Source organism: Strongylocentrotus purpuratus, unplaced genomic scaffold, assembly GCF_000002235.5.
Source record: "Strongylocentrotus purpuratus isolate Spur 01 unplaced genomic scaffold, Spur_5.0 spur5_scaffold_6, whole genome shotgun sequence".
Lineage (NCBI taxonomy): Eukaryota > Metazoa > Echinodermata > Echinoidea > Camarodonta > Strongylocentrotidae > Strongylocentrotus > Strongylocentrotus purpuratus.
In genome coordinates this window covers 21,532,959-21,558,270 of record NW_022145612.1, presented here as the reverse complement: position 1 = coordinate 21,558,270, position 25,312 = coordinate 21,532,959, and the positions used below count along the sequence as shown (strand labels likewise).

General features: G+C 36.1%; 2 protein-coding genes across 3 annotated transcripts in view; one reads left to right on the top strand and one right to left on the bottom strand.

Annotated features, from left to right (window-relative positions):
• The window catches only part of LOC578457 (lysine-specific demethylase 5A), a 48,207-nt gene extending 24,817 nt beyond the window's left edge, over nt 1-23,390 (bottom strand). Inside the window, exons 1-12 of one of the 2 annotated variants that reach the window (XM_030972087.1) lie at nt 23,083-23,390; nt 16,844-16,921; nt 15,249-15,308; nt 14,116-14,178; nt 6,068-6,136; nt 5,480-5,590; nt 4,671-4,796; nt 4,021-4,204; nt 2,728-2,906; nt 1,744-1,902; nt 1,003-1,122; nt 116-271 (exon numbers count right to left, since the gene is read on the bottom strand). In XM_030972087.1, the coding sequence (XP_030827947.1) occupies nt 116-271; nt 1,003-1,122; nt 1,744-1,902; nt 2,728-2,906; nt 4,021-4,204; nt 4,671-4,796; nt 5,480-5,590; nt 6,068-6,136; nt 14,116-14,178; nt 15,249-15,308; nt 16,844-16,921; nt 23,083-23,229 (1,452 nt within the window). In that variant the 5' untranslated portion in view covers nt 23,230-23,390. The remainder of the gene's footprint in view (nt 1-115; nt 272-1,002; nt 1,123-1,743; nt 1,903-2,727; nt 2,907-4,020; nt 4,205-4,670; nt 4,797-5,479; nt 5,591-6,067; nt 6,137-14,115; nt 14,179-15,248; nt 15,309-16,843; nt 16,922-23,082) is intronic. The other variant, XM_030972088.1, reaches the window with a different exon arrangement.
• LOC115919148 lies at nt 7,267-11,544 on the top strand. The gene is made up of 2 exons (XM_030972089.1): nt 7,267-7,790; nt 8,435-11,544. Exon 2 carries the CDS (start codon nt 8,441-8,443, stop codon nt 10,484-10,486), a length of 2,046 nt encoding a protein of 681 aa, XP_030827949.1. The 5' UTR covers nt 7,267-7,790; nt 8,435-8,440; the 3' UTR covers nt 10,487-11,544.
• Nucleotides 23,391-25,312: the final 1,922 nt, after the last annotated feature.

Sequence of the window (25,312 nt, the reverse complement as noted above, 5' to 3'; positions counted from 1 at the left end):
GAAACAACAAATGTGCCTTTGTAGACAGGTGGTCTTTGTAGACAGGTGGTCACTAAAGCAGGTTTGACTGTATTAATCAATTCATGTTCAACCGGTATGATGCCATAGATCTTACCTGGTCTTCAGGAGCAACCACCTTGCTCTTCTTGGTAGGGAAACCGCTGCCTTGGGTAAGGGTATGGATATCAGCCCCATACTCTACCAACACATCATCCTCTACAGACTGCACCAATCTCCAGAATTCCTTCTCAATCTGCTCAGGTGGAACCATCTGCAAAGAAGAAAAGTTTCAATAGAGGCAAGTGTGAAATGAAAGTTTTTTTTAAAAGTATTCCTTCTATAATAATACAACATACACAGCATCCTAATGCGTCGATCACAAAGGTTCGTACAAACAATAATTTCGTACGAATCTTCCTGTTTTTCCATTGTCTTCCTGAATTTCCATTGTCTGAAAATCGTTCGTACAGCGTTCGTAGCAGTTTGTAATGGCATTTGTGACAGAGGTTTTAGTAATTTTCACTTTAGTATATAGTCAATGAGTTTTTATTGGTAACATCTCACTCTGGCATACATTAGTAAAGCGTTATTAAAAGTCTTCCCTTTCTGTATGCAGGCAGTCAAACCTAATTCAGTGTCAATCTGTACAGAGAGGCCACCTGCCTATAAAGCCTGCTCATTACCTTTTGCTTGAATGGTATTAATACCGGTATACAGGTTTGAATGTGTATGAAACAATAATATGACTGACTAATCTCACGTTATAACACAGTAGTGAAGATTTGTAATTACTTCATTCAATCGTGAAGGCAATGTTTCATCAATTTTCTTCTCAGAAGTCATCCTTCCATATAATCTAAATGAAAAAGTAACATATCATATGACTATTTTTCAACTTCTGGAGTCTTCTCGAGAACAGTTACTCCATTTCGCAGTCCACAAGATGCAATGTGCTAAACAACAGAAACAGATGGAGAAGAATGTTGAAGGAATATAACTTACATGGACTGGCATGGAGAAGAAATCTTTCTTGAACTGGTCAGCCTTCTCTCCAAATGTCTGCAGAGAGTATTCTTTGCGAGCTGTCTCAAAACCGAAGGGATCCTGGGGTTTACTCAGACCCTGTTGTCAAAAAAAAGCAAAGTCTTCATTGGTGAAAACTAGCATCGTTAACTGTCTGTAGCACCTGGTGAAACCATATAGGCCAACCTACATGGCTTACCTAAATTACCCAATGAAGTGAGTTCTCTTTTTAAAAAAAATAAAGAGGGGAGGCTAAATACTCTTCCTAGGCTCTAACAGTTTGGATATTCTTATTATTCTTACACAGTGCATCATGGAATATATCGTCCCTATTTTCACGAAGTGACGGTAGTGAATGAGAATCGCATACAATTTGCGTGCGGATTTTCCTCACTACCGTCACTTTGTGAAAACAGGAACGATATGTATGATATGAAGCTTTTATGCTTTATCAAAAAACAAATCTTCTTCTCTTTTTCCCCCAATGTGATAATTATCAACCTAGTTTCAGATTCCATATTTTCATTACAATAATTATAAATGATGATTATTTTTTTCTTCTTTTGAATAAATTATCATGACATTGATTAAATTTCATATTTTCATAATCAATAACTCTTTTTTTTTCATGAAAACTGAACATGACTTAAACTGCACATCAAGAACATTCTCACATAATTTCAAAAAATCCTCCACAATTGGATATCCATCTTCATTTACCTTGGCAACACAGGAAGGGCATCTCCAGTCTCCTTTAGGGACCTCTGGTAGAGGAGGGATAAGACAGAATGTGTGGAAGCTATCATCACACCCATCACAGAGAAGGAGACAGTCCTCGACATCGCCACGCCCACATGTGTGACACATGTACATCTCAATCTATCAGGAAAGACAGAAAGATATATTTACTGTCACAGGATAACTGGGAGAGAGGAAAATCAATCCAGTATGCTAAAGATCTACCATGAAACACTCACTGTATTTCCATGCATATTACATTACAAAATGATCTGAGGATTATTAAAGAGAAGGTTGAGTTCTGGGAAGAAGTGAAAAATAATTTTTGAGCGTTATCATTGTTATTATGCAACTGTGGAAGAGCATCAGATAAAAAATGTTCCCTGAAAAGCATGGCTCTTCAAATGCCTTAATATTCTAAATATGGCATGTAACATCATAAAAATCGGGACAGATTTTTACGCCACATGTTCGTGTAGTCCCATATACATCTTTCTGTGTACAGTGCTTGTAAATTTACCAAGACTAGGCCAAATTTCTTATAATTTTGATGATTCCAGAACCGTGCAGTACACACCAATACTTATATGCTAGAGGATCAACCTTTTCTGATCGTTTCCACAACGTTTGTTTCACTATGCAATCGCATGACCAGAACTCGACTTTATCTCGAAACTTAGGCTGTAAGCATTTACATGTGTATGTTAGTATTAAGTAATCCAAAACACTTTCCTACATTTTTAAGGCAGGTCTCACAAAGAATGGCTTGACACGGTTTTAATTATCCATGTACAATTCATAGGCAGATCATGCTGGCACTTTCTTTCAATCAGCACTGTATACTATTGTTCTATTTGGATTAGGCTCTCTTTCTTGCTCTTTAGTTTCAAAATGGGGGGAAAAGGCATCTCCAGACAACTTAGAATAACATGAACACTCGACTAGAGCACAGGTATAAGTACTTACCAGACTGACGCCTGTCCTAGCCCTCATCTGCATATTGGAGCTAGCAGCAGCCAGATCGTGCGCGGTCTTTCTTGGAGAGGACTTGGGAGTCTTCTTGGGGGTTCCCTTGGATTCTTTAGTGTCTTGCTCAGATGTGCTAGACTGACGATCTAGCTTGGCCCAGGATCCATCTAAACCATCTGATAATAAACACCAAGACAGTGGGATTGAGTTGGGTATCTCATGATCATTCATTTGGGACAGGAATGCCAAGGGGACACGATCTGTATGATCTTAAGAATTCGTTTCTAGAGTCTATGTTGACTCTATTAGTAGACAAACCCCATTTTCCTCTTTTATATATTACAGCTTAGTTCTAACCTTTTGAGATGTGCTCTTGCAAACTTTAAAACAACTGTCAAAAAATATTTGCCGCCTACAAGAGCTATTATTAATGTTTTTTTAATATTATTAACATTTTTATTGTTGTTGTAATTTATCAATATTACTATTATCGTCATCATTATCATCATTATCATTATTACTATTATTATCGTTATTATTATAATCATTATAATTATTAAGTTCATGTCTAAAATAGTTCATTCAGAATCCAGATGAGACAGTAGGACAGGAAAGTGGATGAACTTACAACAGAATGTCTCCTGCATCAAAGGCAGTCTACTACTATGTAAAAACAAATGTTAATTTCATCAACAAATTGAAGAAATATTGAAAGATTTAAGAATCAAAATGAAAACACAAACCCTGATGTGTATTTGGAACTGTGAGTAAAGTTAATCAATGAACCACCAAGTGTACCATCTCCACCATGTGAAAATTAACACCTAGGGCCACAACAACCATTACCACCACCTCCATGGCAGCCACCACTATCACCACAACCACAATCACCACAACCACCAAAATGATTAGAATGTGTATACCAGTATTGATTAATGGCTGATTTCTCATTCTTGCAGTTTAAAAATAAAATATAAATAGTGCAATGTAAAACAGCATCTACTACTACTATTCTACAGCTACTATAACTTCTATTACTACTTGAAGAAGAAGCATTGATGATTACTATACAATGGTATACCCCACACAAACACAACCATCCACACTGAGTTATCTGAGCTCAAGCTCTCTTTTCAGCCATTTGACTGCAAATCCTGTAACCTTTGCAACATGAATGGATTAGGTAATAATCAAAAATATTAGTCAAAACCACAACCAGGTGTGAGTAAAGGGGTGTAAAATAGAATAAATAAAATGGAAAACACTTTGAAAATAACTGGATAAACTAACTTCTTTCGGGGCTCATCATCATGGGGATTTCGTCAAAACTACCTTTCTTCTCTCCTGGCTGGGCCACAAGGCCCAGTCCAGCAAACTTTGGTCCAGGACCGAAGAGCTGGAGCTTCTTCAGCTCCGGGTTGTTACTGATGTCCACTGTCAGGGGTTCCTGTGGGGTACGAGACAGTAGGGAACACTACAGTGTTCACAGATAATTTTATTTTGTATATGTTCGAGGAACTGCTCAATGAATCTGTTATCAAATGCTTTTGATGAAGCCATGGATGACAGAAATGTAAATGCGGTGTCAATGAACAGATATCATGTTCCTATTTATGATTTTAAAAAAGCTACTTGCATGAAGCAGAATATTATTTGAAATATACATGTCAAGTCATGTATGATTTGATATATCTATACAATTCCTATCTATTTAAAATAACATTGGCTAAATTTAATAGGAAATACTTTGATCACCAGTATTGATAAAAAATATATAATTATTTTTCACTCTTCATTCTAAAGTACCCCCCCCCCCCCTCCCGCCCCCCCCCCCCTTTCAGTAAATTTAGTCATACGCTGTACCCCAAAAAAAGGAAATGTTATAAGCCCATTTTGAGAATGTTCATCAAAAGAGAACAGAAAATGTTGACAGGATGTACCTCGGGTGCTTGTCTCTTGACCCTGCGACTGTATCCCCCTGTAGAAGGTGGTTTGATGGCCTGTCTGGAAGGAATCCCGTGAGGTACATAGTCCTTGTCCTTTGCATCACCTTCTGGTAGTGGTTGCTGATGGAAAATACAATCAAGAAAAAATATGAAGGACATACAAGTACATGAATGCAAAATTTGGGAATTTTTAAAGATCCTCTCTATTTCCACTAATTTATGTGATTCATTCATCTATACAAGGGTGTTTTTATTAAGAACGTACATGTAGTTCCACACGTACAAGGTATTATAAAATCAAACATTCAAAATGGTTTCAGTTTGTATTGATTTCTCTAAACTTGTTTTAAAGTAGCCTATTCAAAGCTTCAATGTACATTTATTTTCCATCTTTATATATCTTGTTGAAGAAAAATAAATAGGCTGCAAGATGTACATTAATTTTCCCACAGGGGTCCATCTTAAAATTTAGAGTCTGTATGTACATGTATGCTTGGGACTCTTGCTTAAATTTCCAAACTTGGTGGGGCTGGAGTTTGAATACTGGAGCCCATGTACATCTGTGGCTCATTTCACGAAGCCTTTTTCCAATGACAAATAACAAAAATCAGTGACAAATCTGCTGATAACAAATCAGAAGCAAGGATTTCAGTAGCTTATAACAAAAATTGTCATTTGTCACTGATGACAAGTTTTGTGTACCCTATAGTGTTGAGCCCTTATAAAGGATACACGTACACGTACATGTAATGTCCCCATACAAAACACTGTACTGTAACACATCAACCCCTGTGACAACTTACCACTGGTTGGTCAAAGGACGCTCCAGAATGGAAGACATCGTAAGGCCAGAGTATCCTCTCGTAATGCTTCAGGAGTTGACTTCCAACACCTTTACCCGGAGGGTAGTGAAGCTAAAAAAACAAGACATTGAAAATAAGACACAATGAATGGTTTAAAAAAAAAATCAGGAGTTGAATTCCAAGACCTTTACCTGGAGGGTAGTGAAGCTACAAAAACAAGACATTGAAAGTAGTGCACAACAAATGGTTAAAAAGAATCTTTGTGTTACAATAGATATTAATGAAAAAATCATCATGTACAAAAATGTACTGATATTTTGAATGAGATTATTTAAAAAAGGAAAACAACATTTCTTCCAGTTACTACACTGTAGCTTATACAGACAATTTGTATCCATATTTCATGCAATTGTGGTTGCAAACTGCGTAATTACATGACACTTTATATACACACATACATATACACACATACATGACACAGTGTGAGAGTGTCTACTTTATTCCAAGCAATACTGTAAGGTAGGATAAGATTATCTTGCATATTGTATATTCTACAATTGTATTTATGGTTTACTGTATTCAACTTACCCTATTTGCAACCCTGCTCCACTTTCTTTCTCTGCACACTATCTCGAATCCACATTCATCTTGAACAATCTGTCAAGAGCAAATCAGCAGGATGGAAAAAAGAATCATTTAATGCAGTACCAGGTGTACAGTACATGAGCCATGTATGATAGAGGGGGGGGGGGGGGAGGAGGGGGTCGCACTCTGTTTTCTTTTCGTTAAGGAGATTAATACGTTACACATGCACATTGACACTGATGCATAATTGCAGCTCCATAAAATGTTGCATTAATTTGGAAATTTGAGGTACAGTGTGCATGTATTATTGCTCGGGTCACTTAAATAATTTGTTAAATACCGGTAGTACTGTATGTACATGTACCTTGAAATGAAGTCACAGATTCTTGACAGTGACTTGATATAAATTAATGACTTTCATTTTTCTTTTCTTAGAAGAAATAATTGACCGTGTAAAAAGAATTCATTTGTTCTTTCATACACGTGTTTACAAGGGCGGCAACCATACAATGTAGTTCATGGATTATACCACTTTAATATTGATCTTCCAACAACTACAATTTACATGTACGTAATGTAAGCTTGATGACGATGCCTACATATTCACGTTTGTCATTTGATGTCTACTGCAGTATACAAAGTTATTGAAAGAACAATAGTGAGTTTTACATGTACACCTGGAGTCAATAACTACATTTTTGTGAGCAACAAAATAATTACATAAGCTAAATTACATTTACTTGTTATCTTCCAATATTACTGCAGACTTAACATGGATCCATTTTAAAAGGTGATGGACATGTCAGAGTGACCAATTATTGCCTCATGAATGCAATACATATGGGCAATTCCATGATTAGGTGGACATGAGTAAAAAATTTAGAATTCAAATTTTCTTTTTTTTTTTTTTTGTATTTGACTAAAGACACCACAAAGTATCTGAAAAAAATATTTTCCACACCATACATTTGGTATAAGTGAGTGAAAATTGCAAATGAACATTGTTCATGTTTTCCTGTGAAATTTGTAATATAAGAGGAAAAAAAGTTATTTAAGTCATTATCAACATAAAAGTAACTATATCCTCACAAACCTATTGAATTTATTGAGGGAGTACAATGCCCTCATGGTTTCATTAAGCAAAATTCAAGTTAAAAAGTGATTTAGTCTACAGTTCACGAAATTCTAAACCCTTGATACGCCATGTAACGTTACCAACCAAAACATGAATTTATTTTTCTGGAGAGAAAATCTGGGGGCTATTAATTGTCATATTTCAAATTTTCCTTTCCTATACAATGCTCTATTGAAGTAAAGGAACCAGAATTACAAATATTCTATGATGTAGAAAATATTAGCAGTCAAAATCTGTAACGTTACCAACCATGTAACGTTACCAACCAGGCTTAAGGATTGTAACGTTACCAACCATGATATTAGTGCCAGGAGATACTTATTTGTAAGCCTTAATCAGAAGAAAGTGAAGTGATTCTTTAACTAAGACAAGAGATGGCAGTATAGAACATTTATTAAAGGCATGTGACAGCCATGTGACAACCATTTAAGCAGCATCATATCTGTGTAGAATCCATGCAGCATCACATTTGGGAAGAGTCAAATCATCTTTACTGTATTAAAACTCTTCTTGAATCTTTCTCCATGAAAGCAGTTCTAATTAGCAAAACTTGTTGAATCTCAATCTACTGTCACCCAGTGTCAGCATCTGGTAAGTTTATTTATTTTCAATTGTAGTAACTGTAATCTTTATTTATGTTTCTTGAAATACTTTAAGATCAGGCTAGGCTACTTTCTACAGTCTTCATTGTATGTACAGTTCACACTACACTTTTTAAAGTCAACATTGGCAATTGATAGTACATAAAATATTTAGTATCAACTACATGTACATGCAAATGTACATGTACATCAACTAGATGGAATAGATGCAAATGAAAAAGTGAAGGTTAATGAACTTTTTTGTATTTGTTTTTATGTGCATTGGCTAATTTGTTGCCGTGGAAACTTTCATCTTAATCCGAATGCAGTTGTTTAACACTTTGAGAAAACATGGCAATTGACCTTTACTCAAATTTCCAAAGGATACATTAAATATTATGGGAAATCATGAATTTTAAGTTATATGATTTCTTGTAAATTAGAAAAAAAAAGTGATTTTATTCATAATTGTTATATTGTATCAATTTTTCTGTATGGTGACTTTCCAACACTTATCCAGATTCGCACTAATAGAAGGATTCTAATACCAATTACGAATCTGGAAATCTTTGTTCATCCTGATTATTTTTTTTTTTAAAGATTTGGTTTGTACAAAAATATTTTAAAAAATTATAATTATTTTTTGATATATAGGTCATCATGCCCAAGTTTACGAAGAAAGAGAAACAAAGGCACTACATAGAAAAGATGAAGAGGATGGGGAAGTATGAAGAATACTTGAAGAAAAAAGCAGCAGCCATGAAGAGGTGCCGGGAGAAGCAAAAGCTGAGAGAGAGGACCTTGCCAAAATATGCGAGAAAACAACTGGAAAGGGAGACGAAAGAAGCAACAAAGAAACGAGTAGCAAAGCACAGGAAATTGAAGAAAGAAAGAAAGGCAGAAGCAGAAGCAGAAGCAAGTCATGGGCCCTTCAAAAGTGCGATGGCACTCGCAAAAGCCACTGCCAGGGCACATCGGATAATGGATCGAGTACTCCCCGACACTCCTAAACGGCGAATTGTTGTCTCTCGCAAGTTGTATGAGAAAGAAGCTAAGCAAGGACATGAACTACCATCAGCTTCAGCAGAGAAAAGGAAGACGGGTCCTCCTAAAGTCAGTGAAGATACAGTGAAAGTCATCGAAGACTTCTATGAGAGAGATGATGTGAGTCGCCAGGCCCCAGGCAGAAAGGATGTAGTGACTATTTGGAATGCAGACGGAAAGAAGAAAATGCAGGCTAGACACCTCACTGCTTCAATTAAAGAGACATATGCCTTCTTTTGTGAGATTTACCCAGAAGTACATGTGGGAAAGTCCAAGTTTGCAGAGTGTCGCCCAAAGCATGTCCTGCTTAGCCAAAAGTTGCCACATAATGTCTGTCTCTGCAGGTACCACGAGAATGCCATTAATGCTTTTACTGCACTTCACAAGGCTCAACCAGAATTCCCTGCTTACACCCGTGATCTCCCAGCTTTGCTCCTTTGCAAGCAACCATCAAGAGAGTGCTGGATGAATGAATGTGCAGAATGCAAAGATGGAGCAGGATTTAGCAAAGCCTTCTCTTTTGAGGGATCCCTTAACAGCCCTTGCTCATGGCTTCAGTGGGAGACGGATAAAGATGGACGGATGATGAAGATTCAAGAGGAGGGAACTGTAGGAGAGCTAGTACAGCACATCACTGCCATCTTACCTCAGTTCCTGCAGCACTGCTATGTAAAGCGTGAGCAAGCATCAGCATACAATGCTCAGAGGGAAAAAGTTTCTCCTGAATCACATGACACCCACAGTGCCCTCCTCCAGGTGGATTTCTCTGAAAATTTTACATGCGTTGCTCAAGATGAAGTCCAGAGCGCACATTGGAATCAACGTCAAGTATCCCTCTTCACTGCAGCACTCTGGTACTCTGGATCTCTACATTCTCATATCCTGGCATCTGATGACCTCACCCACTCCAAGGAAACCATCATAGCCTACCTTGATGTGCTGCTAGGATATCTACCAGATACGGTAACATCTATTTCTATCTGGTCAGATGGCCCAGCTTCGCAATTCAAAAATCGGTTTGTGGCAGCAGCACTCTGCACACTTCAAGAGGCTCACAAGATTCAAATCAAGTGGAACTTCTTTTCGACCTCCCATGGAAAAGGCCCCGTTGATGGGATTGGAGGGTCAGCCAAGCGCTTTGTGATGCAAAGAGTTCTGAGCCGCCAAGACATTGTAGCAGATGCAAGCAGCTTTGTTCTAGCAGCAAGCTTCATGGAGAATGTATGCGTCACAGAGGTCAAGTCAACAGAAATTGCTAAGCGGAATGAGAAGCTCAAATTGAAAGATGTTTTCATTCAGGCCAAGCCAATCACTGGCATCGGAAAGATGCATTTCCTGAAGGTCGTAAAGGATGAAGTGGTATCCCACATTCTCACAAAAGACAATAGGGCAGACAAGGATGATGTAGTGGTTACCCAAAGTGGTAGTAAGGCCATTGTAGTGGGAGATTGGTATGTGGTCGAGTACGAAGGAAAGAAATTTCCTGGTGAAGTTGTTGGGTTCACACGCAAGGGTGAGTTTCAGGTGTCAGTGATGGAGCCAGTGGGAAAGTACTGGAAATGGCCTACAAAAAAGGATGCCATTTTCTACATGGAGAGCAAGATGATTACAAAATTGGCTCCTCCAGAAGTTGTTAACAACCGTGGGCATTTCAAATTTTAGATTTGTATGGTATCAAGTAGGCCCTACATCAAATACATGCATTGGGTTATGGAATACAACCGCACATTTTTATTCTGAACTCTGTTAAACTTATCTCAACTAAAATAGTTACTTTGTGAAACCAAGTTATCATGTATGTTGACATGCATAATCCCATGGCAAATGGTGAACTTCAGAATCTAACATTTGGATAAAAAGTGTTGTAAATATGTTTGGATTGTTTCAAGTTGTGTCTGGGTAAGAGTTATAAATAACACTTACATTGATAACCATGTTAATTTACATGCAATTCCAAAGTGTATCTTTTGATTTTAAGGAAGGAGTACAGGTCTAAATCGACGGCAAATACATTCGTTAAAGAAGTTGTTAATAACCGTGGGCTTTTCAAATTTTAGATTTGTATGGTATCAAGTACATTTGTACATAAAATACATGCATTGGATTATGGAACAAAACAACACATTATCATTCTATTGTGTTATGGACTGAATATCTGCTCAATGTCTCTGTCATGATGTCATGAACTCTGTTAAAATTCTCTCAATAAAATAGTTACTTTGTGAAATCAAGTTATTATGTATGTTGACATGCATAATCCCACGACAAATGGTGAACTTCAGAATGTAACATTTGGATAAAAAGTGTTGTAAATATGTTTGGATTGTTTCAAATTGTGAGTTGGAGTTATAAATAACAGTTACATTGATAACTATGTTAATTTATATGTAATTGCAAAGTGTATCTTTTGATTTTAAGGAAGGAGTAGGTTTAACACTTGCTTTTTACAACGCTTATTTCTGCATGGACAAACTGTAACGTTACCAACCGGTAACGTTACCAACCATGAATTTTGGGTCTAATAAAAAATTGAAGAGTCAAGCTGCTAAAATTATTGGCTGAAATATTTATAATGACACTAGAATTGAAATGAATACGACACTTTGTTTGAGGTATCTCGCGTTTTAGGAAACTTTTGGTCTGAAGACACTGATTTTTTTCGCATGTCCTTTTTTTGTAACGTTACCAACCAACATTAAAAGTTACCATGGCGACTCTAATATTTGTTCAATTGTATTCATTCTTTTTTATATTATAGACCTAGGGTGGGTGAACATATTGTAACATGATTGTGACTTGAAATGAATAGATGGTGATGTAGTAGTAAAATGAAATATGAAAATTTGCTTAAATGTAACGTTACCAATTGTGGAATTGCCCATATATATATGGAAGATAGTATCCTAGCAACAGCTTAGGTCATTCACCCTTCTTTGTTCTTGACAACAAGCATAATGCCCCTAGGCGTGTATTTTATGACTCGATGGTTGCAGGAGGCATTGGATTATGGGAGCACTGCATAACATGTACATGCACAATACCTAGTGACTGCATGTTTACATGTAAGTGCATACAGAGTAGAATATCAACACTGTAATTTCCACTAGGGAATACACATCAATCACTATTTATGCATGCATGATATGTTCTGAATTTACACTTCTCTCTAATGAACATTTTCCTCATGCCGGCCAAAATTATCCAGTAACCTACATGTACATACTGAGTATACTACAGGCCTCTGCTATGAAAAGGAATATTTGCATACATGATAGATGTACATGTACATGTATACATGTATGTAGGTTCCTTCATTACCGGTATATTTTTTTTAAACAAAATCGATGTTCACACAATCTTTTTTCTTTCCAGTATGATTATTGAAAAATTGAAAGCGTGATTACATTTCCACATACATGTACATGTACATGTAATCAACAATTCAACATCTTAACTGATATTCTCCAAGACTCTTAATATTTCCTTGTTTATCTTCATCACCTTGAAGCAGTGCTTACACTGGAAGAAGAATAGTTTTTCTAAAACTGTTTAAAATACATTTGTATGTTTCTCTGATTGTTCTGCTTTTAATCATATCATTCCATAGTATGCTGGAGTTTACCTTTGACAACATCATGCAGTCTCTTTTAATGTCATTTCTGAGATTTCCATTATCATGCATGAGAAATAAGAATTCTTTTTTTTCCCTTCTTTTCAACCATCAATTACACATTTGTCATGATATTAAAATAATTGTATAATTCATATAACATGATTAAGTGATTTCACTTGAATATTGCATTTTAAGACATTAAACTTGTTCGGCATGGAGGGTGAGTGTTCGTGAATAAAAATGCATCTATTACGAGTGCTCTTGTCCCAACCTAAAACAGGAAGCTGTGCTTTAAGCAATTTGTACTTCTACCTCACAGAAACCACTTTAATGTACTTGACATTCATCAGTCCAAAGTCAAACAGGACTTTTCAAGATAATCTCCTACCTCATTTATACTCAATGATGCAATCAGCATGGCCTTTGAAATACTGTATACATGTACATGTACATGTAGTATTCCTCAATGCAGCTTAAATATTCAGGTGTTCCCCTCTAAAATGTATAAAACATTTTTATTTCCTCCTATACAGTGTACATTAAAAAAAAACTTTGATCCTCCTTTATAACATGAACGCTCCACATACTTTGAGTTGGTACCATTTTCTCTTATCTGAACAATGTTACCAAGTATTAAGGCTTCATACATAATCTTTGCTGAAAAATGTTGTAAACTTGAAAAATTACCAAATATGCTATTATGATTATTGATTCCATAATCAAAGGAAAGACTTCATGTATCGGTATGTGATGGAAATCTAGCAATGAGGTACATGTACACGTACTGTAGGTCTCATGATCTTTGGAGGAAAGTAACCTTTCTTTGAACTTAAAGGTAAAGATCAGTTCTGGTCATGCGATTGCATTGTGCAAGAAACATTGTGGAATCGATCAGAAAAGGTTGTTCATCTAGCATATTAGTATTGTTGTGTACTGCAAGGTTCATCAAAATGATAAGAAATTTGGCCCAGTTTTGGTAAAGTTACAAGCACTGTACACAGAAAGATGTATATGGGACTACGCGACACGTGCGCGATATCTATCCGGCCCGAATATTTTAATTTATATCATAATTTACCAATTATATATATATATATATTAGTAGGCGGTTTCCCAGCAAAATTTGTATCATCACGTATTACGGTAGTTAAAACATATTCTTTCCCATGATTGGTAAAAGAGCTTCCATTTTAGTTTTTAGAAAGGGGGGGGGGGGGCATTTCCAAAACTGGTCTATACCTTTAATGCATCATATGACTGACAAACATCAAAGGAAAAATTGTCCCTTCTCGTCTTCACTACAGAGCCTTCTTAATGATAGAGCATGCCCTCTAAGGCTCTAACTACACATTTCTCATTAGGATGCCTAGACCTGGCACATGTGCCCTTTGAAGCACCCATGAGGCCATGACCATGTTAGGTTACTTGTGTACCATATGTATGACATGCCATAAAACAATCTAGATACATGGATTCATGTATCATGTAGGCCTACTCATACCTCCTACAAAATGTAATTAGTACACCATTCACATATTCAGCAATAACAAATGCACAAATTATATTGTAAAATGAAAAATAAAAAAAATCAACCAAAACCTTAAAAAAAAAAATACCGGTAAAAAATGAAGTTTATACACATCTACATCAGTTCTTGTTCAAATAAAGATGAACCTACCTTGCTCAAATTGTACAAGTCTAAGCATTTGCCACACACATTGGGTATTTTCAGCCTGCAACCCTGCAAATAAAAGAACATGTACACATGTAAGTACCGGTAACAATGAGTCTGAATTCATGATAATAGTATCACACCCAACAAATCAAAGTCATCTCCCATTTTCATACCAAACTGAATTCTTATTCTACAAAATTGTGTCCTTTTGCAACGAGTATTACTATGTACAATACAGTGTTGTTTTTCTTAATCAATTTTTTTTTTTATAGTATTCTGTTTAAGAGCATAAACCGTTTTTCATTATTCTTTTATCCCAAAATTTAAAACCGTATTTGCTGGCGTAAAGGCCGCAGTATTTTCGGAAGAGAAAATATCAAAAAGTCTGGGTGCGGCCAATGCGCAACAACTAAAAATTCTGCGGTCCAAACAGCAGGTCCATTCGTACACATGGGACTACAATGACTATACAAAGGTACAGGACATTTCTAGAATAACTTCACACATCTTATTAACAATTTTATGTTGTATTGTTGACATGAAGACAAAAATAAGCTTCATAAGTTTTTTTTCTATTTATAAACAAAATCTACCGGTAGATCTATAAGTTTGTGCCATTGCATCACTAAACAATAAAAGAAGGGACTGTTACGGAGTTAGCTGCCGCGCAACGCAACTGCGCATCTGGCCAAAGTCGCAATTTCGTATTACACTGCAGATCGTGGTAGGGGTGTACATGTATGTAATGTACATGTACATTGTGGAATACCAAATCTGCCTGCGATACACACAGTACGGTACTATGTAAATTTAAAAGAATATTGATGATTTTGGCATCAATTTGTTGGCAAAATAGTGTTCTACAAAAGAATTACGATTATTTTGTTTGGTCCGTTTTTTTTCTTTTTTCTTTTGTGTTTTTTTTCTTTACAAAATGTTTTCTTTACGAAATGTCAAAGTTGGGGGTGCGGCCTATACGGTAAGACAGATCTCTGTGCAATGTTACTTTGAATAAGAAAGTTTTGCTAGGCATCTCCTACAATTTTTTCTCAGTGTTAAGACAACAATAACAACATGCACAGTACATGTAGCATAATATGATTGAATTTAAACTTTTATCAGTCAAACAAATTTACCTGCAGCTCCCAAAACTTGGCGATGCTGTCCAAGAAGTTAAGCTTTATTCTTGTCTTAGCCTGTCATAAACAAAAGAAAAGATTTGTTGGTTATTTTTAATACACTACAACATAACAACACAGACAGACAGACAAACATATTTATACTCCCTTCAAAAAACATGATTATACATGACACAGTTCATACATGTACATGAGCACACATGTATATGGATGAAGATACACAACTCTGATTGTCTTCAACCCCATACACGGTTGGGGCTATATAATTGTAAACATCTAGACATGCACAAAATGTACATGTACCGGTTTTCATTGATAGGAGAATCAGTATAGATCTGGGCCCCATCTTACAAAGAGTTGATATCAATCGCAACTTATTTGCGATCGATATAAAATAATCACAACTACATGTACATGTATGTACACTGTACATAAAAGATAGGAGATTGCAAACTTGCGATTGATGGGAGGTCTTGCGATTGATTTGGACGTATTTAACTCTTTGTAAGACGGGGCCCTGTACTCATCTATTAATAGAAGAACTAACAATTTCAAACTTATATTTTTAGATACAATAGATAAACAATGTACCTCCATAACAATACTAGCTTTGATATATTTGTTTAAAACATCAAGTGCCCTACATACATATGTAAATGGAATTTGAGCAATAATTGTCCCTAAATAATGATTAAAATATATATGCAAAATCACATTGCAAATTAAATTTAGGAACAATGCATGAATCTAACACAACCTAAACAAAAAAAATAAAATAAAATAAAAACCACTGCGTGTACATGACTGAATTTTTTTCCTTGAGAGTGACTGTTGTTAATGGATAATTACACATTGTGCCACAATTTGTGCGTCATGAGATCGACTCACAATCAAAATGGACTTTGGACTTACAGAAGGTGCCTATTGTCACGTACACACAAATATGTATAATGCACATTACTTTCAGTAGCTAACATTAATCCAGTCATTTTGTTTCATATAAAAATACACTGTACATATAGGTCAATCACCGCTTTGAAGGAAGGAATCAGAGAACACAGAGTTCATGGAAATATGTAAACAAAAAAATAGACAAAAAATGACATATATACATGTACAGTGTACATGTACTGTATACCAGCACTATACCAGCACTATATATTTTTAAAATTTTGTTAAGTACTATACATGTACGGTACGTATAATATGTACATGTAGGAGAAGACTACAGAGAATTGTGAAAGCCCGGAAAATTACATTTTGGATAATTTATGTTGCTATAGGTACAGGTACATGTACAGTGTGTATGGACAACTCAACAGAAAAGGAAATAAGAGCATAAATACACAGGTCTTTCCCTGTGCCCACAAGAGGGCTCACTTTAAAACACACTAAACAGCCCCTTGAAATTCATTTGCCTGAAACTATGTGCATTGCATCTATAATCTATTTATATTAAGCAAGAAAGTTCATACATTCTATTACTACATTATTAAATGACTTCATATTAAATTCTCAGGCAGGTATACATGTGTGTAAAACTTTATAAAATATTTGTTAAAATGAAAGAGTTGGTCTACATGTATATTTACCTCAAGTTCATTCAGTCTTTGTATACGTGGTGTGAATCTAAAATTTTCAACGTCAACAGCAAATGGGGGTTGCCAGTCCTGTAAAAGGAAAGAAGACAAATTAATCAAAATCTTATTCACGCTGGAATATATTCCGAAATTAATTTACTTGCCACAAAGCCTCAGCAGTTTAGGCCCTATGAATGACATTCATATTTCCTTATATTACCATCATTTATTTATAATTCCAGAATTATGACAATTGCGATTCAAGATACTTTCTCTTGTTTTAAACCTTTGAAGGGTATATAGACCGAGTACAGTATACAAGTACACAATCTAAATCTATTTTTATCCAGGTATTTTTCATGTCAGACCAACATAAAGTTAAATGACTTCTTGACCTTTGCTTAACCCCTTGAATTTTACCCTGGAGATCATGGAATCTGGGGTTTAAATTTGGTGAATTTGTACCTCAACATATTTTCTACATCATAAAAAATGGAGATTTTATATTTTTTTGCTTTCCAGCCGTTTAATCTGTAACAAGCCGATAATTACTTGCTGATAGTGATAATCTTAACTGTACAGGTGAGAGTTTTAGTTTGATACAGGCAAATAATAATACTGTTCTGAATAAATTACTGACAACAAATTTTTTTAATTGACTATTCTAAATGTAAAAATAAGCTTTAGCTGACAAGTGAACAATTTTGTTTTTTGTAGATGTTTTAAAAAACTAAAAAATGCGTTGAGGTATAAATTCACCTCAAGATTTCATGGTCTTCAAGTAAAACGAATGGTGTAAGCAAAGGTCAACAATTCACCCAAGTTGCTGTTCACAAGTTTAGACATGGAAAATAAGATAATGTGATTATCTCTTTGAATCAATATCAACAAATTCGACCCCGGTTACTATATAAGCTGATTTCAAAAATTGCAACTAAAAGGGTCAATATTTGGGCTGTTTGCTTGCGGAATTCCTGCCATTACACGAAATTGACGAAAAACTAGGCCCTCTTGCATTTAAAGAGAAGGTTGAGTTCTGGGAAGAGGTGAAAAATAATTTGTGAGCGTTATCATTCTTATTATGCAAGTGTGGGAGAACATCAGATAAGACATGTTCACTGAAAAGCATGGCTCTTCAAATGCCTTCATATTCTAAATATGTCATGTAACATCGTTAAACTCGGGGGTAGGATTTTTATGCCACATGTTCGTGTAGTCCCATATACATCTTTCTGTGTACAGTGTTTGTAACTTTACCAAGACTTGGCCAAATTTCTTATCATTTGATGATTCCAGAACCTTGCAATACACACAAATTCTTATATGCTAGATGATCAACCTTTTCTGGTCGATTCCACACCGTTTCTTTCACAATGCAATCGCATGACCAGAACTCAACTTCATCTTTAAGATTTGCGCTTAAATGCAACACTGAAAATCAAACGCAAGTCCTATAAATCAAGCGCAACTTTGTGTTTGATTACAATTCCATTGCATAAAGAGTTGCGTTCCAAGCACAACTTTTCCAGATCAAACGCAAAGTTGCATTTGATTTCAATCGCAACTCTCTTTATGCAATGCACAGTTGCGTTTCATACTTTCATTGCAACTTGCGTAAGATATTTGCGTTTGATCTGAGTTACGATCAATCGCAACTTGACTTTTATGTAAGAGTGGGCTACAAGTCTCAGCTTTAAAAAAGACTTACTGTAGTTATTCCATAAACCAATTTGGGCTTATTTGAAGAATGTAGTGTTTAACCCATTTGGTGATCTGACAGTGACACAGAATGACACAAAATACACTCATGAAGAAATATTCTGGCACCTAGCCGAGTTAATAGCAGTAAAACTAAAAGGATATAGAGCACCTCAAGGAGCTGCCTAAAAATTAGGCAATTGTGGCCAGAATATAGAAACTTCCAAATTATTCCAAAAAATATCCCAATGGGGGAGGGGGCTGCAGCCCCATAGCCCCCCCCCCCACCCCCGCCTCATACAGTGTAAGTCTATGAATTTTCACAAAGTCAACTACAAGTACATGTAGTAAAGACACACAACCAATTAACTGTGCCATTTACTTTACACTCATACATGTACACGATCACACTAGGGCTTCACACCATGGTCAGTCATCACCACAGTTTCCCTATGTCCAGTACTCCTCTTTACACAAATTTAAACCTTCCCCCCCCCCCTTTGATACATGTACATGATGTCCATGTTCATCAGGCCTATAGCGAACATGAACTTAAACTTAGATAATATGAGAAGTGTCATACAGTCATAATAGTAGGTGGCATATGAATGGCAGAATGTACTCTTTGTAAGGCTTGTGTAAAGTAGAGAAGTGAAATTTAGATTTTTTTGCAGGAAACCCCATCCCCTCAAAAAAAAAAACGTATCAGACTAGTATCAGTACATAAGACCAAGTAAAAAAAACTAACAAGTTCTCATCCAGACTTTTTCAAAAAAGAGGAGGCGGCGCTTTAATTTTTTTTTTCTCTATTTTTTCTATTTTTCTATTTTTTCTATTTTTTTTCCAAGATGGCCTCCAGGCTATTTATTCACATATTGTGTTATTTGAGTATACTGATGCCATGCATGACTAATTAATAATAATTTGTACATGTATCAGTTTGAAATTCAGAAACAGTGACAGATGTACATGTACATGGTTCAACTTCAATTAGCTTAATTTAAAAAGAAGCTAATGTGTATGTACATACAAAATGTACATCACAGCCTCTTTTTTTCTTCTGAATAGTAAATAGTTTGAAAAAAGGAGGTGGTGGCAAAAAAGAAGTTGGGCAGGGACGAGAAACTCCTAAGTTTTATTACCTACATGTAGCCTAATACTGCCTCAAAAGTCCAGCTAGAGTTGATCCTTGGGTTGTCATGCCATGAGGACATGTGCTGTGCATGTAAATGTATGATGGGGGACGGTGACCACAAGCTACGTACTTTATTTTCAACAGTAATATTGTCATTTTTTTTCAGTGGTCTATGCAAATTTCTTCTACCTCTATTGGTTCTTCATATTACATGTACAGCGTATGAAGCTGAATCGTTGAAAAAATTATGGCAAATGTCAAAAACACACATTTTTAACATGATATCAAATCTTATCGATGCCTGTGTCAATTTTGGTGGCCGAATTGAAAGAGTCGTAAAGCTACGTAAAACTTGACTTTTTAAAGCTGAATTTAGCTGATGGATGGGAATTTCACCTCAATTTGTAACTAATGATAAGTTTCACACAATAATAAAAGGAAAATTACCAATTATTTTTGGCAAATATCAATGAGATTCTCGTTGCTCAATCACATCAAAAGTTTGGCGCATTGCACGTATTCACAAGGTGCGTAGCTTAAGGAGTCAGGACCCATGTACAGTAGCTTTAGAACCCTCTACCATATGAGACGTGGGGCCGTGAGCCCCTCCAGGAAAAACGTTGCGCTTGATCCGGATCAAGCGCAACTTGTAATTAATCGCAATTATAAAATGGCTCTAGTATTTTAAGCATCGTGATTGGTCAACAGGCCTTAAATTTCAGTATTTTTAGGGCAAGGCCACTTTTCTGTAGGGCACATTCCTATATTACAGCACAAATAGGAAGAATTGGAAAGGGCACCAAAAATCTCCAAGGCCAATGGGAGGGGCATTGAGGCCAATCAAGGGGGCATCCAAGGCCATGGCCTTGGTGGCCTTGGATTAATTTAAGCCCTGGGTCAATACGCGTCACATGACATTGAAAAAATTTTGATGCAAGCACGATTTTGCAGAAATGAGTGCAGAAAAAGCGCAGTAAAAAGTTATATTGCACGGTGCGTACGCGTGACCATGGAGATCCAGTGCGCGCGCGTACGTGTAGTACGCGCTCCCTCGAGTTGCATTGCAATTATTGTAGGCTACGCGTAGCTAATATTGTACGCTCCACCATGATCCCCAGCGCAACGTACGCGTAGCTAGCTCTAGCTAGCTAGCTAGAGCGGCCAGCGGGGAATTATTAAAAAGCAAATTTTTATTTTACTTTTGCCTTGGATTTAGGCCTGTTTTGACTTTTGGATTTTATAATGAAGCCAGGAATTTCAGCTGTCTGATGTAGACTCGTCTCTAGACCCACTGTATGGATTTTATTTTTAATCAAGGCAATGAATCCCATTGACTTTTTGGTAAGCCTGCAAGGTCTTAGTCTAATTAGAAGTAGAACCAACATAACTCTAGATCTAGATCTAGATCGAACTCTCGTAGACTCCAACTTATTAGATCTAAAGTTTCGTTTTTGCTATTTTTGTCGCTATTTTATAAAACAAATAACGCACTTGACCCTGTTGTGCAAAACGTAAATGCAGTAAACGCTCGGTTTCTTCAGATGGTTCGCACTGTCAACTCGCCGCAAGCGGCTCGTTGCACAGAGCGGCACCAATCTAAAGAAACCTCGCGCGTACTGCATTCACCGCTATTGCACTCTGGGACGTGCGTTATTTGTATACTATTATTTCTTAAGTACCGGTACACAGTTGCAATAAGTTTCAAGTTGCGATTTTCTAAAATCAAACCTAACTCTATAATACAGGGGCCAGATGTGCCAATTTTCAACAGATCCTCTGAAGATCAACTCAAGAGTCTATTCCTAAATATAATAGAAAACAAAATGTTCACAAAAGCTAATTTTAATGAACAATTAAAATGTCACCATTTATGCTATACCACTGAAATTGTATGCAAAATTAATAAGTTTAACGCTTGGCAAAATACCGGTTCCAAATGGTGCACCAAGAATCTCAGTGTAGAACCTAAGTAGAAGACTAGTAGAACTAAAGGTACCAACCAGTCATCAGACATACATGTACATATATAGATCTAGATTGAATTTCTATAGACTACCGCTATGAAAATGTTCAGTCATTCAGTTTAAAATTTAATGATTTCTGATGATCTGATCATTCATGTTCCCTTTGTCTTCTTATCTAGTTTGTGTAGCCCCCTTCGGATAATAAATCACAAATGATTTATGATGCAAATATTTTCTACCTTCCCAAATCCCAATCCTAATAATAACATAAACAGAGATAAAGCAAATTACAATTTTGATGCATTCTATCTTGGCTCAAATTCAATGTTGTAAGATACATGTTTGTCCTTGACCTTGACATTGTCCTTGGTCATAGCACGTATAGGAATAGGATCAGTTCCCGAGTAAAAATTTAAATTTGAAACTTGAGAAGGCAGTGGAATCTGACTGTAGGAGATCAGGCAACAGCACTAGCTCATGTATGTAGCTGTGCAGCATGCATCATTTTTCCCCTTCAAGCCTTGGCATTTTCACGTGAAATAAGCATTGAATATGTGGAATTAGTCTCTTTCTACAGAAAAATTAGTGCCCCAGTCAACACCTTTTACCAATGACGTGTGAAAAATACAAGTTATTTCCAAAAAATATATTGCCAAACATGCACCCATTTGTATTACCATGACACAGCTGTGGCAGCAGGGCAGCCATATTGTCTGAGCAAATTTGTCACAATTTTGTCATTTTTTGAAGGATAACACAGAAATACCAAAACAAATTATCCTCATTTTCTACAAGAAATACTAATGAATTGGATTTTTATTTTTTTTGCTTGAGAATACTGCTTGCTTGTTGGAATATCTCAATTCCTGTGAAACAGAGCATTGTCATTTGGCAGACTCTGGCTCTACTTCAGCCAGTTGTGTTGCATGTATACTGTTGATCTGTCCAACCCACTGCAACAAAATGTCTGAAGAACTATTTTCAGACTGCTTCATGGGGATGAACATTTTCATATAAAAATGGGGTGGGCAGTCAAAATGAACACAATAATATTGTCAGCACACTATTTGACTATCAACTGATGGTATTATCTTCCCCCTTTCTTCAATATTTGAGCTACGATATCAAATTATTTGAAGGAATGTTTTTCTGAATTAACGTCGTTGCATCACATTCGTCGAGTTCAAACAATAGACTAGGGAGCGTTTGCACGCAGTAGCACAGCGCACCCCTAGTGAAACGTACACTCTATGGGTAGATGAGGTGGAAAGCCTGAATAAACAATTCTTAAAATTTAGAGTGTAAGTACAAAACTGTGCAAGTCTATGAAAAGTTTGGACAAGATTACCGTAGAACTAAAGACTGTCTAGCATGTTATAATGGTCACAATACAAATACCGACAGAGTGGTAGGTGAAAATTGAATTTTATTCGAACAATATTCGACCGTCTTACCGGTGGGGGTCTGATTTTACAGATGCCAGTTTTCTCCGCGATAGGCCGTATCTTGGCAATGTAAGCGAGGGGGTCTGAGAAATCTTCCTCCGATGGCTCAAAAACTGGAGCCTCCGGAGGAGGAGTAAAAATCTGGTCGTTGTCCATAGTTATAATTCCAAAAAGATCCTCTGAATAAAAGTCACACCACTGATTACTCGTTCTAAAGAGATTTTTTCACATGTTTTAAGAGGATTTCTGCGTGATACCCAGTTGAAAACATTACGTGGATCGGCTCTCATCGATATCCACATGTTACGAGATATCGATATGCATGTGCGCATGTGCAGATGCGATAATGATATAAATGAGATAAAAATGATGGCCATGTACAACTTTTTATAAACATAGAGACTAATCATGGCAGAACTTCAGCAAGTCACTATCCCACCCTGTAGTACAATCAAATACATATATATATATATATATATATATATATATATATATATGTATACATATTCAAGCCAGTACAGCCAAATAAATGCCCTCTTTTTACAAAATAAAAGAGCTCCTTTTTCCCCTCCCCGGCCCTTCCTTTTCTGATAACCACTCTTTTTTTACTTCTAATAAGAGCCCACGTACTTTTTAAATTCTGATGAGAGCCCTTTTCCTTTCTGACAACATGCCCCTTGTTCTCTTCTGATAAGTGGCCATCTTATACCAATATTTTGTGTGTTTTTTTCTTCTAACAAATTATCCTAGTTTTCAAGCACTGGCATAATAATGGTCCCAAAAATTCAAGGACCCCCATCCCGGCCCCACCCCCTCAAAAAAACTAAACAAAAGAAAAAGAAAAAGAAAGGGATAACATGGAAATTAAAGGAGGATAGAGAATAAAATATATCAAATTTTTACACTTATTGTTTACCCCAGCATCTTTTATTCGTAATGATTCCATATGTTGTCTAACTAAAGTAGGCCCTAAGTATACCTGTCACCATATTCAAGCTACGTTTTGTAGGTCCTATTGTATTTTCTCTTTCATCGTATCTATGAACCAAATTTGTAGAATATATAAAGTCCTTGAAGGTCCTTCAAAATGAAGGTAGCATCAGAAGAAAGAGTCTCCTGAAGCAAGTATGATTGGATGAGTTTCAAGTTGAAAATCTTAAAATATAGCTTGCTCAAACAGCATTTTGACTGAGTAATTACAGTCAGGCATTAACATCACCTATTTCTACCTTTTATTTCTTTCTTTCTAAGTGCATAGAGATGCAACACAGCAGTGGTATGCGCAATAAAAGCACTGTATTATCATTAGTACCAACTCTGAGATCATCGATATTGTGTCATCTTTGAAACCATCTAAATCTATATATTTCACCTAGAATTATGAAGGATTGCATTTACCTTTTTATTGATCTCTGGTTATTAATATGTCTTTATCTCAGGAAGTTGTTCCTGACAAACTCAAGGTATCTGTAGTATTAGTGTATACAAATTCTGACCGTAAAAATGTCATTAATTAAAGGCCAATAGCATTGTTAGCAATCTTGTCTAAAATTCTTGAGAAAATAATTTATAAACGCTTAAATGAGTTTCTATCTAAAAAGAATATCTTGATTCCTCAGCAGTGTGGTTTTCGTAAACAATTCTCCACACAAATGGGTATGTTTAATTTATTAAGTATTCTTAGATCTATCTAACGCGTTCTTAACCATTGACCATGGCATCCTCCTCAGGAAACTTGAGCATTATGGAATACGTGGTGTAGCATTGTCTTGGTTCCAAAGCTATTTTTTGACAGGACTCAATTTGTTGTGGTGGATGGTACTAGTTCTCAACTTGCTTCTATTAAATATGGTGTACCCCAGGGTTCTGTTCTTGGTCCCCTGTTTTTTTAAATCTATATAAATGATATAATACACTCATCAACATTATGCTCATATACCCCGCACTGTTTGCGGATGATACCAGCTTGCTGCTGGTTGATAAGAAGGCTGAAGATTTATTGCTAATTGCAAATCAAGAGATTCAGAAACTGTATGCATGGTATTGTTGTAATAAGTTATTGTTGAATGTTCAAAAGACCAAATGTTTTATTTTTCGCTCAAAGGGTAAAAAGCTTCTAGATGGTATTACTTTTCTTAATGTTGGAGGCCATGATGTTGCGCTTAGTGAAAATGTTCAGTTCTTAGGGTTAACTATGGATGAGCATTTATCTTGGAAGAATCATTTAGATGTTGTATGC